Consider the following 15,353-nt stretch of genomic DNA (forward strand, 5'->3'; position numbering starts at 1 on the left):
CTGTCAACTGCCCAATCGGGCCAGTGGGTCATTTGCACATGTTTTGACAAATTAAATATTGCATCATTTAATATTGCATAATGCATTTTTAATTCTTATGCATTCACTCATTAAAATATCTGGTGCGAAACCTCCTTTTATGACTGTTGCTTTTAAGACAAATCTTTAAATGTCTGTTCATCCATTCACCCACTAGAACTTCCATCAGTAAAACCACTACAAGCACTACACAGTGAATGTTAATCATTGTTCTCTCATCTCACACCATCAGTTTTTAAAGAACACATTGTGAAGTTAGTTTTACACATTTTAGTTTTAATTATCCAAACCGATGAGAAGATTTGAGCATAATTTGTCTAATGCTGCTCATCTGTGTGAGCCACTGTTTCAATTAACGTCTTTAAATAGCTTTAAATATAGACAGGAACTGGGATGTGTTACTTAAAGGCACACCATGGAACTTTTTGGCCACTAGGGGGTGCTAGGCATGTATTTTTCACGTCTAGCGCCCCTAGAGGCCACAAGCGCCATAGCACTGTCGCAAAGGAAAAGAAGACAACTCTTTAGGTCACAAAGTGAGCCTTCCAGCATGTCATATGAATATAATTTCATTGGTTTTATTTCATTTCAAATGCCAAAAGATCGCGTAGCTCAGTTGTAACGCTGGTCGCTTGGTTGAAGTTTATATTAAAAAAATATTGCCTTAAAGGGGAATCAAACCCGGATCGCCCGTCCTAGGTCCATGACGCTACCACGGCGCCACAATGTCACGTGATATAAGTCTCTCTCTAAACTCTCCAAGTAGTCTCCAGTAAAATTCACGTAAAAAAAATAGTGTTCGGGTGTTTTCTGTTTCTGTTCTCCGACAAAACCTTGGATTTCTTTTTCTCTGTTGCTGCTTCGGCCATGACAAAAACATCAGGAAAATAAATAGTTGCGCTCTCACGTCTGAATTTGAGGAACTGACGTATGCCGTAAAGCAGATTTTTGTAGTTTTTTGTTTTGTGCTCGGGTTACTACCCGAAACCCCAATTTTAAAAGTACGAGTAAAAGCGATACAGACCCCGTCAGGCTATGGTAGACATGCCATTTAACCTATTTTAAGTCGATGTACCATCACAAGGATCTTGAAAATATATTATGAAGGTTGAAAAACTACAAAGTGTCACTTTAAATGACTGAAAGTGTTACAAAAATCATGTATCTGAAATCATGTACTGTGACAGTACATACTAAATTCGATGAAATACCTACAAGTTTCAAATTAAAGCTTACAACCAATATTAGCTGTTTCTAGACCATTGCGTATCACTTATCATTTCGCTCTGATTTTAGGGTTCAGTTAGGGTTGGGGTATGGGGTTGGTTTAGGTTTTAGGTACAAAAATGTTGTCCTTTGGTCGACACAATATGTTGCCCTGAGGACATCTCTCACTTGGTAAAATCAGGTCAAGCCTTTATCGTTAAAACTGTACTTTCTATATACAGTATGTGTTGGTGCAGTATGAATATAGCTTTTTGACATACTGCTTCCGCCATGTTTTTATTGTCATGTGACCTGTATGTATGTCCTATGACGTAATCAAAACGGCCGCGGCCATAATTTTCGTACGCACATTATTTTCCACATACCGTACATTTTTGTAGCTCCAGATCCCCTGCCTTCCTTAAAACGCTTAGATTTTTTACAAAACTCATCGATTTAAAAGGCGCTGATTGGCCTGCTAATCTGTACGTTGTGATAAGCCTGAATACCTCTGATGTCAGCCGGAAATGTGATGCTACTTACCATGTTTGAAAGATTTGCCCACAATGCAATGCTAACAGAAGTTAACTTACAGGCTGTGAGTCCAAGCGGGAGGAATTATGATAATGTCGGTCTTGGCTACATCACCAATCCCAGGAAGTAAACGGTTGCCTACAATCCGTGTGTTTGTTGTAGTCCAAGAAAAAAGATTTACGTTGGAAACGTTAACTCGCATCATCGTTTACTTTGGGGTACCTTTTTGCATATCGTTAACATGTAATAATACACACTTACACACCAAAGGAAATGTAAAATCGTGATTTGGACCATTGTTGCTCTTTAAAGAGCTGCTCGGTTCATAGATTTCCATTTTTATCCTAGTCACTTTTTAATTCTGTGCCTGCTTAGCTTGCATGGCACCATGGCAGGATAGTAAAGTGTCCATCAAATGTTTAAAAATCTATCCGAAAGTAGATTCGGATACTTCATGTTTAATGTTTTTTTCTAACATAGTACTTGCCTTGCATACCTATTTTCACATGCTATATAGAGTGGAAGTAGGCGATTTTGGACATGGAGATGAAAATGAAAGATCCAGTTATATTAAAATGGACAAAGATGCAAAGCAAATGACATGGCCAGCTATTATTTCCATCTAGACATGTGTTTTGCCAGTACACAAAAATGTCCAACACATTACTGCCTGGTTATGGAAATCAATTATTTGAAGAGACACAATTGATGGCTAAAAAAGCCAAGGCCACTATGAATCACGCAGTGTCTACAACAATGATCATTGATCATTTTGATTTTCGTTTTACTGTTTCACATAACCTCGCTTTTAAAAATTGAATCTTTTACAACACAAAGAAATCTGCAGCTATGCTGCTGAACTGTGGTGGCATATCTCATTTTGTTCACTGTCATATTGAACGTGGCACAGTTGTTGGAATAATAGGGCTGAGATTGAGATTTCATCCTTCAGCCTCACACATTCCTGCAGACAGCTTTGCAGCTTTGCCGTGCTGTCTTCCAGGCCACCGCTGTGGCTCCAGATAATTTTTTTCATACAGTGACTGCTTTGATATGGGGAAAAAAACTGACTGGTCACTCTCTTTGCCTCAAGCGCAAGTGCCCTTTCCTGCTGTGTGACAATTCCCTGCATTGATTCAATCCAAAAAGTGCCAGAAACCTTCACCCCACCCCTGTACTCTCCAGTTCAGTCAACCTTCACAGTCAAGTATGGCTATACGAATGTCAAAAATATAATCATCCTCCTAAAAGACCTATCCATGCTTTCATGTCTTTTGTTTTTAATAATTACATTCATTTAGCAGATGCTTTTATTCAATGCAACTTAAAAATTCGGGAGCATCTTTAAGATCTGGCCAATGAACAGAAGTGATCATTCAGGTCCAAAATCACCAAACCCAAGAGTTTTGATGCACATTTTCCATAAGGTTATGTTTTTGATTCCAAGAAATGGACAGACACTAATAAAAATGTATAACATAAATGCACAATACCTCACACAGCATTAGCCAAATTGCATAAATGTACTTGTGATGCACGGGTCGTCTCATAAACCGCGGGCCATGAGGGTAACCTCTTAAAGGTTATGAGGGTAACCTTAAACCTTAAAAACTAAAAAGGTCAAATTAACATCATTAAAATGCATATACAATGCTGCTTTGTTTTTGCTGCATGTATTTGTATTCTATCTAATAGGCTAATATAAAGCTTGTTTTCTTTAACATAACAATGCTTAATATGAAAAAATGTAAAAAATAGATACAGTGATGCGAGGCGGGATAAATAATTTCATTAAGCGGGACCCGTGGGTTGGAAAAAACCAAGATACACGCATCACTAATTAAAGGCAGGATAGGCAGGAATTATCTAAAAAACTTTTTTACAAATTTGTTTAAACTGTCTTTATATACCAATACATAATTAAAATGTAAGTACTCTGAAAAAGAGAGTATAAAACTCAAGTGTCTGTAGACCTTTCACAACTGTTTTAAGCCCGGGATACACTGCGCGATTATTGGCTGTCCCAGACGAAAGATTGCCATCGTGAAACTATCGTCGCGATTTCTGTGATCGTGGCTCTCCATCGGTGGTCCTATGTCGTACAATAAGAGAGGTTCAAAGACGGCCGTTTTCCCGGTCTTGCGTCCAAAGATAGCCTACGATAGTTTTCTGACAGTGTCAGAAATTCGGCATGATCACCGCACAGTGTGTTTGCTGCTACAACCTGCGCGCCGGGATTTGTTTACCACGAGTGCATGCTGGTGACGTTGCGCAATGTGTGACGCTGCTGCCGAAGCTTCCGTGTCATCATCGTACAGTCTACATGCCTCTCGTATCAGAGTTTTAACGATACATGTCGCACAGTGTGATAAGGTAATGATTTTATAAGAGGACAAAAATCGTGCAGTGTATTCCGGGCTTTAAACACAGCTAATTATTTCCATTTGGGACGAAAAAAAATGATTGGCTTGCACGACTATCACTCTCTCTCGCGACCATGGCACCACCCCTGTTGCTATGGGATCTGCCCACACATGCGCACACCCGATTGATTTGAACGTGCAGGAGGCATTCTAGGAAGAGCAAAAGTACGGCAGAGAAAGAGCATTCACAACTCACAGTACCTGCATATGCAGTCAGCGAAGGCAAACAAGGCAAAAAAAGGAATAAACAAAGAAATCAAACGAGAGTAAATATCTCGTGGCTTTTCCACGAGTCGACGATGCCGTAGCGGTATTGTCTCCGGAGTGTATTCCTCATCCGAGTCAACAATGCTTTCATCACGGAAACTCTTACATGCAAATCACGGTATATGTTATGAATCTTGAAATTCACCTTCATCACAGTGTAACTGATGGTAATAAAAAAAACTTGTATCAATGCAACCTGTTTTGAGCTTTGTCTTATAAATATAACTAGCTCATTTGTTACCGAATCAAACAAGATATATTTTAAATTTTACCAGTATTGGTATGCTAGCTTAATAGTGAGTACTTAAAGCTATCATATTTGTTTATATTCATAGTGATAAAGTTAGGTGTATTATTACATGTGATTGTGACTTGATGTTACTACATGCACCACGCTCCTTCCTCTCCGCTTGTCTGAGGTAAATGCTTCTCCCAGCAGAGCGGTCGGTGTCGCCCGTTCATGTGTTTAGGGGCGTGGCTTTAGAAGAAACCCAGAAGGGAGGGGGTGGAGTGAATGGAAAAATTTGCTGTGTTTAAAACAGTCGTGAGAGGTCTACAGACACTCGAGTTTTATACTCTCTTTTTCAGAGTACTTACATTTTTGCTTATTTATTGGTATATAAAGACAGTTTAAACAAATTTGTAAAAAAGTTTTTTTGATAATTCCTGCTTTTAATACCCAGTGGCCCGTTTAATAAGGTACCTTGAGTAACCATTAAAGTAGACAATCACAAATATGTCTCCCTAAACATTTGACTAAATGGTTCTTCTGTGAACAAGTGATGTAGCACCTTTATTTTTAAGATTGTATGCATATGCTATTGGTCACCCTACCTTGGCCAACTCTTAATCAACCACAACCACTGTTTAACGTTTAATTTGACTGCACATAACTAATCTTTTCAAATCAATACCCATTGTGCAGAAAGGGACACTTGTGTCATCATAAACAATATACTGTTATCAAGCTCAGAAAGAAAACAAAAACAACTCACTTCCGTCCACTGGCCCTGATTCTGTACCATGAGCATGACGCACGGGTCCGACTTGTTCAGTGTGTCTCGGTCCAACAGGGATTTGCAGGATACCCGCAACTCCACTTTGGACACGCAAGCAACGGGTCCTCCTATGCCCGCCACCGGGGACGTCGCTTCCAGTAAGTCACTCATCCTGACGGGGAGTGCAGCGTAGAGGACCAGCCCGTATATGCCAGACAATAGGGTCAATATGAAGATGAAATCACCTTGATCTTTACAAGCCTCAGTTGGAATGAAGCAGAACTCTTGCGTGCATGAAGTCCAACTTTTTAAAGTGACCTAAAAAAGTGTGGTCTATGCTTGTCCGACTTCTTCACAGAGTGACATCTCTAGGTCTGAATCAGTATCGAAAAGAACGAGGAGAGTTCAGTGTGAAGGAATCAAATGGGTTGTCGAAAAACAGAGATATCCATTCATGAAACAAGACGAAGACAATCGCAGATTAGATGTGATAGTGCAGCAACAGAGCCCTAAGTAAGAAATACATGTGTGTTGGTAATGCAAATTCACAGGATGCACATTTTAATGATTTAACATATAAAAGGTGTATACAACCACATTATCATCATCACTGAATGAGCTTTTGCCTTACATAATAAATAGAAAAAGAATCCTATATAATTCATCCTAATTCAAGGTTAAACCTCCCTATAGTCTAGATGCCTATGGATCTCTCCTTTAAAGAGATAGGGACTCTTAAATGGACTCTGATTTAAAACCTGTATACAATTCTTTGTTCTGATAAACAAAAAGGAAGATCATTTAAGGAATGTTTGTAACCAAACCATTCCTGAGCCCCATTCACTTATATAATATGAAGCAAATACTATGTAAGAGAATGGGGCTCACGAACGGTTTGAATACGAACATTCCTCAAAATATCTTCCTTCGTGTTCATCAGAATAAAGAAATATATACAGGTTTGTAACAACATTAGAGCGGGAATATGATGTCAGAATTTTCATTTTTGGGTAAACTATCCCTTTAACCATTGATCAGTTCTCTTGGTCTTTCATTATCACATTACAATGAGATCAGCATACATTACTATAGTGTACTGAAGTGAACCATATCATAATAAATATTAAAGTATACTTACACAATACAGTTTACCAATTGACTATATTAGAATGCAGTAACAGTGTTAAAAATACTACAGTACAGCATACTACAATTTACTAAAGTTTACTATAGTAATAATCAAACCAAAACCAAAACCAAAGGAATTTGGTCTTTCATTATCACAATATTAATGAGATCTTCCACACTTAATGTAGTTTACTTTAGTATTTACAACAGTAATCTGTAGCATAAATTAGTATAGTACACTATATAGTGTTTTGAACCATACCATGATAAATATTAAGTATATAAGTATACTGCACTATTTATTACAGTTTGTCAATTGACAGTAAAATTAACCTACTACAGCATACTATTTACTACAGTTTACTAGAGTAAACTAAAGTATACAGTATTTTTTCGTTTTGTGGGAAAACATTATTATCACAAAATGACAATTGGATATCAGAAGCGTGGAATGTATAAGCTACTTAAACATATGGTTAAAGCTCGTTCCCTAGTCTTCATCCCTTATCGTTAAACAATTATGTGGGACGTTATCACATTAGAAATGTGATTTAATGATGTGTTTAGTACATTAACCTGTCGTTATTTCAATGGTATCCTGAATATAAAACACTCGCAAAAGCGGACTGTGTGCATCACAGCATCATATATCACAGGCAGCTCATTTTACATCCAATAGACTTTACTGAGGAATTAAAGAGCCATTAGCACTGACTGTACAACGAGATGATTCATTTATTATGACGTTGTACTAAGATTTCAAATCTATTTGTTTGAAATTGAATTTAATGTACATTTTAGCGGCAATTGTGAAATCACGAGTTGTGGTTCTCTCAGTACCGTGAGGCACGCGACAGACGGTCGAAACGATAAAATGTTAAACTTCATCTTTTCGTAACTGATGCTCAAATTGTTTTAGAAAGGCACTGGAAAACATTCAACTTTACCTTTCGTTGACCTATATGTTCTGGACGTTTAAATGATGTCTATGAAAGATTACCTCAGAGTAGCCTATTTTAGTTAGGGGAAATATTTGCCAAGTGTTCACGGAGTAAATGCATAAAACCTTGAAAGAACACGAAATTAATATCGTGATCTTAAAATCAACGGTGTCCAACATTTAACTCACACTTGACTTTACAAACTTGGGTTTTCTGCTTTACCTTACCGAAACACTAGTTAACTGGTGCGTCCTTTTTGTCTAATAGTCTAATCATATTTTATTAAAATCGAACGCATTATTACGCATTTTATAAAGCAGCAACAACAATATATTCACCTTAATTACCGACTAACAACAACAATGTAATCTATTGGCATCAGAAGTGTAAATAAGAGCGCGTGTGTCTTACCTGCTGTTGCTTCAGTGAAACTCGAGAGCTGAGGAGAGGAGCGCGCGGCGGATGAGTGCTGCCCACAGTACTGATGCTCACATCACTGATGCTGATGCTGCTCGGTGCTCACAGTAATGATGCTCCTGAAGCTGTTCACATCACTGATGCTGATACTGCTCACATCACTGATGCTGCTCACAGTAATGATGCTGCTGATGCTGCTCACATCACTGATGCTGATCAAAGTAATGATGCTGCTGGTGCTCCTGATGCTGTTCATTACTCATGTTGCTCCCAAAGATGATGCTTCTCACATCACTGATGCTGATGCTGCTCACAGTAATGATGATGCTGATGCTTCTAATGCTGATGATCCAGTACTGATGCTGATGATGCTCCTTATGCTGCTCATTAATGCTGCTGCTTCCAGAAATGATGCTTCTCACATCACTGATGTTGCTCACAGTAATAATATTTCTGATGCTTCTAATGCTGATGCTCCTACATCACTAATGCTTCAGATGCTGCTTACTTACTGATGTTGCTCACAGTAATAATGCTGCTGATGCTTCTAATGCTGATGCTCCAGTACTGATGCTGCTCACAGTAATGATGGTGCTGATGTTCCTGATGCTGCTCATTACTGATGATGCTTCAAGAAATGATTCTTCTCACATCACTGATGCTGCTCACAGTAATAATGTTCCTGATGCTTCTAATGCTGATGTTCTTACATCACTAATGCTCCAGATGCTGTTTACTTACTGAAGCGGCTCACAGTAATAATGCTGCTGATGATTCTAATGCTGGTGCTCCAGTACTGATGCTGCTCATAGTAATACTGCTGCTGATGCTCCTTACTTACTGATGCTGCTAACACTAAAGATGATGCTGATCCTCCTGATGCTGCTCAATTACTGATGCTGTTCTCAGAAATGATGCTTCTCACATCACTGATGCTGCTCACAGTAATGATGCTGCTGGTGCTTCTGATGCTGCTCACACTAATGATAGTTCTGATGCTCCTGATGCTGCTCACTTACCAATGCTGCTTCCAGAAATTATGCTGCTCATATCACTGATGCTGATGCTGCTCACAGTAATGATGCTGATGATGCTTTGATGCTGCTCACTTACTAATGCTGCTCACAGAAATGATGCTGCTCATAGTAATACTGCTCCTGATGCTTCTAATGCAGATGCTCCTACAACACTAATGCTCCAGATGCTGCTTACTTACTAATGAGGCTCACAGTAATAATGCTGCTGATGCTTCTAATGCTGATGCTCCTACATCACTGATACTCCAGTACTGATGGTGTTCACATCATAATGATGCTGTTGATGCTCCTGATGCTGCTCACATTTCTGATGCTGATGATGCTCCTGGTGCTGGCCACAATACTAATGTTGCCCATAGCAATGTTGCCAGTATTTTCTACACTTCCACTAGCAGCATTGATATTTGACATGAAAATTTCAAAAGATAACATGAATTTGCAAATATATAATATTGTTTTAAATTGGTATTTAATTTTTTGTGATAACTTTAAAACCAGTAAACATGGTAACAGGACTAGATGGGAAGAATACCTTTTCCTGCTGAGGAACATAAAATAATTAATTCTTTATAAAAGAGTAGATATTTAGTTGTTCTCGCATAATTAAATGCAGGGTTAAATCATTTGATTCTTTGAATTTACATCATAAGAGGTGCTTTTGCTGTTAAAGGTGCAATGTTGGACTTTTAGAAGGATCTCTTAGCAGAAATGCTATATAATATACATATATTATCGTAATGAACTATATTTTTTTATTAATTTAAAATGAGCCATTTTTATCTGCGTGTCCCCCTACATGGAAGTCACCATTTTACGGCCCCATTTTACATTTCTACAGTAGCCCTAAATGGACAAACTGTTCTATAGAGCGCGTTTCGTCCCTACGTAGACTGCATCCAAAAACTCTTAAATGTTGCCTTCGGAGGCAAGCATTCCAAGGGATAAGGGCATTAAGGCACATCCGAATCCAATGTTTGGATGCTTCGCATCGTGCGCCCTGAAAAAGAAGTCACCGGCTGCCACTGTATTTTAAACAGAATTCCGTTTGCTGCCTATGAAGTCTTTCCGAATGCATTTCCTGGAGCTTAAACGCTGCCTCCGAAGTCATTGCCTCATGAAGCAGCGAGGTAACAAGGTAACAAGTTATTTACATGTCAATGAATGACCTGCAGTTATACACTCACCTAAAGGATTATTAGGAACACCTGTTCAATTTCTCATTAATCCAATGGTGTAATGGTGTTGGGGATGTTTTCTTGGCACACTTTAGGCCCCTTAGTGCCAATTGGGCATCGTTTAAATGCCAAGGCCTACCTGAGCATTGTTTCTGACCATGTCCATCCCTTTATGACCACCATGTACCCATCCTCTGATGGCTTCTTCAGGCAGGAAAATTCATCATGTTACAAAGCTCAAATCATTTCAAATTGGTTTCTTGAACATGACAATGAGTTCACTATACTAAAATGGCCCCCACAGTCACCAGATCTCAACCCAATAGAGCATCTTTTGGATGTGGTGGAACGGGAGCTTCGTGCCCTGGATGTGCATCCCACAAATCTCCATCAACTGCAAAATGCTATCCTATCAATATGGGCCAACATTTCTAAAGAATGCTTTCAGCGCCTTGTTGAATCAATGTCACGTAGAATTAAGGCAGTTCTGAAGGTGAAAGGGGGTCAAACACAGTATCAGTATGGTGTTCCTAATAATCCTTTAGGTGAGTGTAGTAGGATAATGAAGTATTAACCCACTGGCAAATGAAAGGTAAAATACAAAATATGAAAAAGTTTTCTTTTACCAAGTACAGAGCTGAATAAATTACACAGCCTTACATAATAATGTTTTAGCTAACTTTCCTCTCCCACCTAAACCCCATTACACCAAAATCTCACTGTGATCCTTTCACAGAGGCTTTTAGGCAAAAATGCTATAATTTATGCACATGAAAAGCAATACAAGATTGAAATAAAACCAGATTCACTTAGGATGTGAAAGATAAAAGAACAGCACATGGTTTTAAAGGTACTGAATCTTTTTTAAATGATATTAGGGTATTTGTTCATAAAAAGATAAATATGAATTATGTTTGAATGCGGAAAGTTTCCTGTCATTATCTTCGTAAGATGCATGTGGGTGTGTTGACTAAACACAATCAGCAAGACAGGATATAACAAACTATAATTCAATTAACTCTCACTTTAACAGTACAGCATTTAATGGCTTATAGCTGGTTAAAGGTATAACCACCGGTGAAACACCCACTCAGATTCATATAACAATTGCCATTATTGTATTTCCAAAGCTTATTCAGTCCACCCACAGCCTATTGCTGAAAAACTACGGAGAAAGCTGTCCATATATTACATAACCCATGCATGCCAACCTAAATCTCCCATTTATGTGAAATATTTTGTAACACAACCTGGCACGTGTTAACATTATTTAAAGGGGCCATGGCATAAAAAAATCCGACTTTTTCCATATTTAAGTACTATGATTGGGTCCCCAGTGCTTCTTTCAACCTAGAAAATGTGAAAAAGAACAACCCAGTAACTTCATTTTGGTAAACCATTCTCTACAAGCACATGAAAAAATAGGATGTTGAAATTTGGCTCTCCTTATGAGCTCTTATTATAATAATACCGCCCCTTAATCTGCACTATCCAACCACAGCAATGCCATTTAGTGCGGAGAAAAGCACAATTGAGTTTTAATTGCAACAAACCACCATCATTGTGATCAGTGTTTGAATTTCATCAGCTCATTTGCATTTTAAAGGACACACCCAAAACGGCACATTTTTGCACACACCTACAAAGTGGCAATTTTAACATGTTATAATAAATAATCTATAAGATTTTTTGAGCTAAAACTTCACATATGTGCTCTGGGGACACCAAAGATTTATTTGGCATCTTAAAAACGTCTTGTGCCATGGCCCTTTTAAACATTTTTTGCTTTAAAAAAAAAGGAAAGTGCCATTAAGCTGTCCATTTCTGAAAATAAGTTAACAAGCTATTTGGTTTGTCGTGGCCACTAGGCTGTGCTGATAATCCTAAACTAATTCAATGTCTTCAGTTCTCAAAGATCAAGAGGCACTTCACCACGAAAAACAAATAAGACGTCTGATGAGAAGTACTGACACTTGAGATACCAATCATGCAAAGAGATGCATCTGCTTATGTGCTCGGCATCATTGCCCCCCATACCAAAATCAACATTTTGCATGTGTTTTTCATCATAAAATCTATTTGATGTCTGCTCAACAGTTGTGCTGATCAATGAAAGTACACAAATAATAAAGCACATCATCTATTAAACAAGAAAATCTTTAAAAATTAGGTAAAATATCCTATTATTTGGTGATTAAACCAAACAGCAGTATAGAGGCAGATGCTGCCAGCATCCCTCATCATTTAATAGTTCAATGAAAAAGAAAACAATTCTTACTGTTCATTCTCTATAGTATGGTATGCAACAACATAATCTAAAGCGCAATAATTTAGCAGAGAACAGAGCAATATGTTGGGTAAAATACGTCACAGTGACCCTCAGGGAAATGTGGCACCTGCACATTTATATATTTATATTCCCCCTCCAGCTGCTAGCCTCTGATCATGTTGTCATTGTGTGTCCCATTGGCCAATCACCAACTGAGTTATCCATGCAGGTCTAATGTCTCTCCTTATGACCGTAAAATGTTGAGAGCTTCAAAAATGACATCTGGCAGTCGACATTAGTAATGAGTAATCTATTAGTCCCTTCTGTACAGAGTACTGTGAAGTTAAAATATTCATTTTATAACAATGTGCCTTTTTAGATATCCCAATAAAATCCTAACCACTCATCAAGATGTTAGTGGGTGACCTATGTTAACCTTTTCCTACAGCTGTTTCAAAAATTAAAGGATAAAACTAGGGCACATTTTTTCTTATGTAACTTCATGCGTGATTATCTCCCCACTCATCTCTCATGGGTCAAGATATTTTTGGTTTATTGATCCACGCGTGGGTTTTTAGAAAAATATCCCTGTGCTTCATTGATTGTGAAAAGCAACAATTACAGTACATCGGTTCGTTTCCTTTCCTGATTTGGGCCACTTCAGGTTAAGAACCAGAGGGACAGATCATTTTAAGTTTGACCTCATCATTTCCACTTTCTTGTTTTGGTAACACTTCAGTATGGAGAACAAATATTCACTATTGACTACACATTTTGTATAACTTACTGCTTAATAATACTTAGTAAGGTGGTTGTTGTATGGTTTAGGGGTAGGTATGGAGTCAGTTGGATTAGGGATGTGATGTAGAATATGGCATTAATATCCCTGCTAAAAAACAATAGACACCATCACAGAAATTCTATTGGCTTTATTGGTTTTATTGGGAATTTTATTGATTCTAATGGAATATGGCCCAAAACACACTACAGTGTAGTGGTTTTAAAGGTAAAAGCTAATGGTTCCTATTGGTATTTTAATGGAGACCATTAGAATTTTCTGTAATGGTTTAATTGTTTTTTTTCAGCAGGGATGTGCTTTGCAAGTACTAATAAACATCCATTATGCTAGTAACATGCAATCTAATGTAATCTAAGGAAAGATGTAAAAAGTTGTAAAAATATTTTAGAATTTAAAAGGAGTTACAGAAAGAAACAACTTGAATTATATCAAATTGAATTTTGAATTGGACTGTATGTGATTATTGAAAACATTTAAATAAATATTAGATATGTTGCAGTTTGGGTGATGGTGGAGGGAATAATGCTGTGACATCTACTATTTAAGTTAATATATTTCTGGTGATATTTATGTCATCTACTATTTATGTTAATAAATTATGGGTGATGGTGGAGGGAACAATGTTAAGGCCATCTACTATTTATGTTTATTGACGGTTTCATCGGACTGGTTCCGAACCTTACTTCCGGTTTCGTTTTTTTAATGGTCTGACTAGTTACTAAACTGATCTCTTGAACAAATGCCTCGTCGAAAATAACAAATGTTTTGGTTTCCTAGGTAATCTATGTGTTGTATTTTTGCTTGTTATATAAATAAACTATGTTTAAAGAACTTTGTTGTTATTTATTCTTAGCGGAGTATACCGGAAGTTACGTGCGGACCGCGACAGCCGCTTATGTTGTTACTGTTGAAACGGTCTATAAAGGGGGCATAAAAATATAAAAATATTATTCTTCCATCTGCTCCTTTCTGATCATGGAAATGTAAAGGAAATTTCAAAAGAATTGTATGTGCCTTGTATAAATAATGCATTTTCATGAAAATAATAAAAGAGAAATGAATGAATGACTCTAATGGTAACTAGTTATAAGTGATAAAAATACACAATGCATGTGTAAAAGTCTCAGATTAACCCCTTAGCATACCTGAAAACGGCTATAAAAAAGTGTTTAAAAGGACACCAATTATACCTGCTGTGTTGATCGTAGCCTATATTAAAATGTAAATATATGAAAAAGATATGTGACATGTTTGGATTTTTGTTTTTGAGTTGTTGTATGTCATGAAGTTTTCTGTCAAATAATGCATTATATATTGGAACTTTAACAGTTAACAGATGTATAAAACAATATAAACAAGTGAAAGCACCTACAATGATCATGTAAGCCACATGAAAGAACCTAAAAATGATCCAGGAGGGGAATGTGTACAGAGATATAAATGTTATGATATGATGTGGAGAGAAATAATGTTTGCATAACACACCCACAGCCCATTTCATCTATTGGACATCATCTGTAACGAATACCAAACTAAACCACACTGATATTAAAAATAGTGTGAGGAAAAGCACTAACATGTCTCACTAAAACAGATACACATCTCAGAAAAAATGGTCAAGAAATGGTCCATTGCGTCACTGGGACTGTACACCTTTGAACCAGCTTATACTAGTACCTCAGAGGTACATATTGGTACCGGATGTATTCATACAGTATCTGTCCCTAAATGGTACAAATTTGGAAATTTCCACTACCGAAAGCGGTGCATATGTAAAATAGTAAATTGCTTCCTAAATCATGCTAAATTTCAGATTTAAACTTTCATTTTACTCACATATGAATTTGACTGCAAAATGGACATATACAGAAGGTAAATATCGCCATCTGCTGGGGAACATTGAAACAAACATAAGCCAAAACTTGACTGAAGCATGTTCAAACTTTGTATAGTACTTTTTATAATATTTTGCCTACTTTGAATTTTGTATCCTCGTTTTTGTAGGATCAAAGCATCAGCTAAATGTTTAAATATAAATTAGTTAATTAACAGTGCAACCAACCTGGGATCAAACTCAGGATTTTAGCATAGCAAGTGCCACAAAAAATGTGACCCTTGAC

At 37.4% G+C, this 15,353-nt stretch overlaps 1 protein-coding gene across 1 annotated transcript in view; it reads right to left on the reverse strand.

The window, feature by feature from the left end:
• Positions 1-8,328, reverse strand: part of cpne7 (copine VII) — an 82,104-nt gene extending 73,776 nt beyond the window's left edge. The window contains exons 1-2 of the mRNA XM_055213224.2: positions 7,948-8,328; positions 5,465-5,976 (exon numbers count right to left, since the gene is read on the reverse strand). Coding sequence (XP_055069199.1) covers positions 5,465-5,638 — 174 coding nt within the window. The 5' untranslated portion in view covers positions 5,639-5,976; positions 7,948-8,328. The remainder of the gene's footprint in view (positions 1-5,464; positions 5,977-7,947) is intronic.
• Between the last annotated feature and the right edge of the window lie 7,025 nt (positions 8,329-15,353).

This window comes from Misgurnus anguillicaudatus, chromosome 21 (genome assembly GCF_027580225.2).
Source record: "Misgurnus anguillicaudatus chromosome 21, ASM2758022v2, whole genome shotgun sequence".
NCBI lineage: Eukaryota > Metazoa > Chordata > Actinopteri > Cypriniformes > Cobitidae > Misgurnus > Misgurnus anguillicaudatus.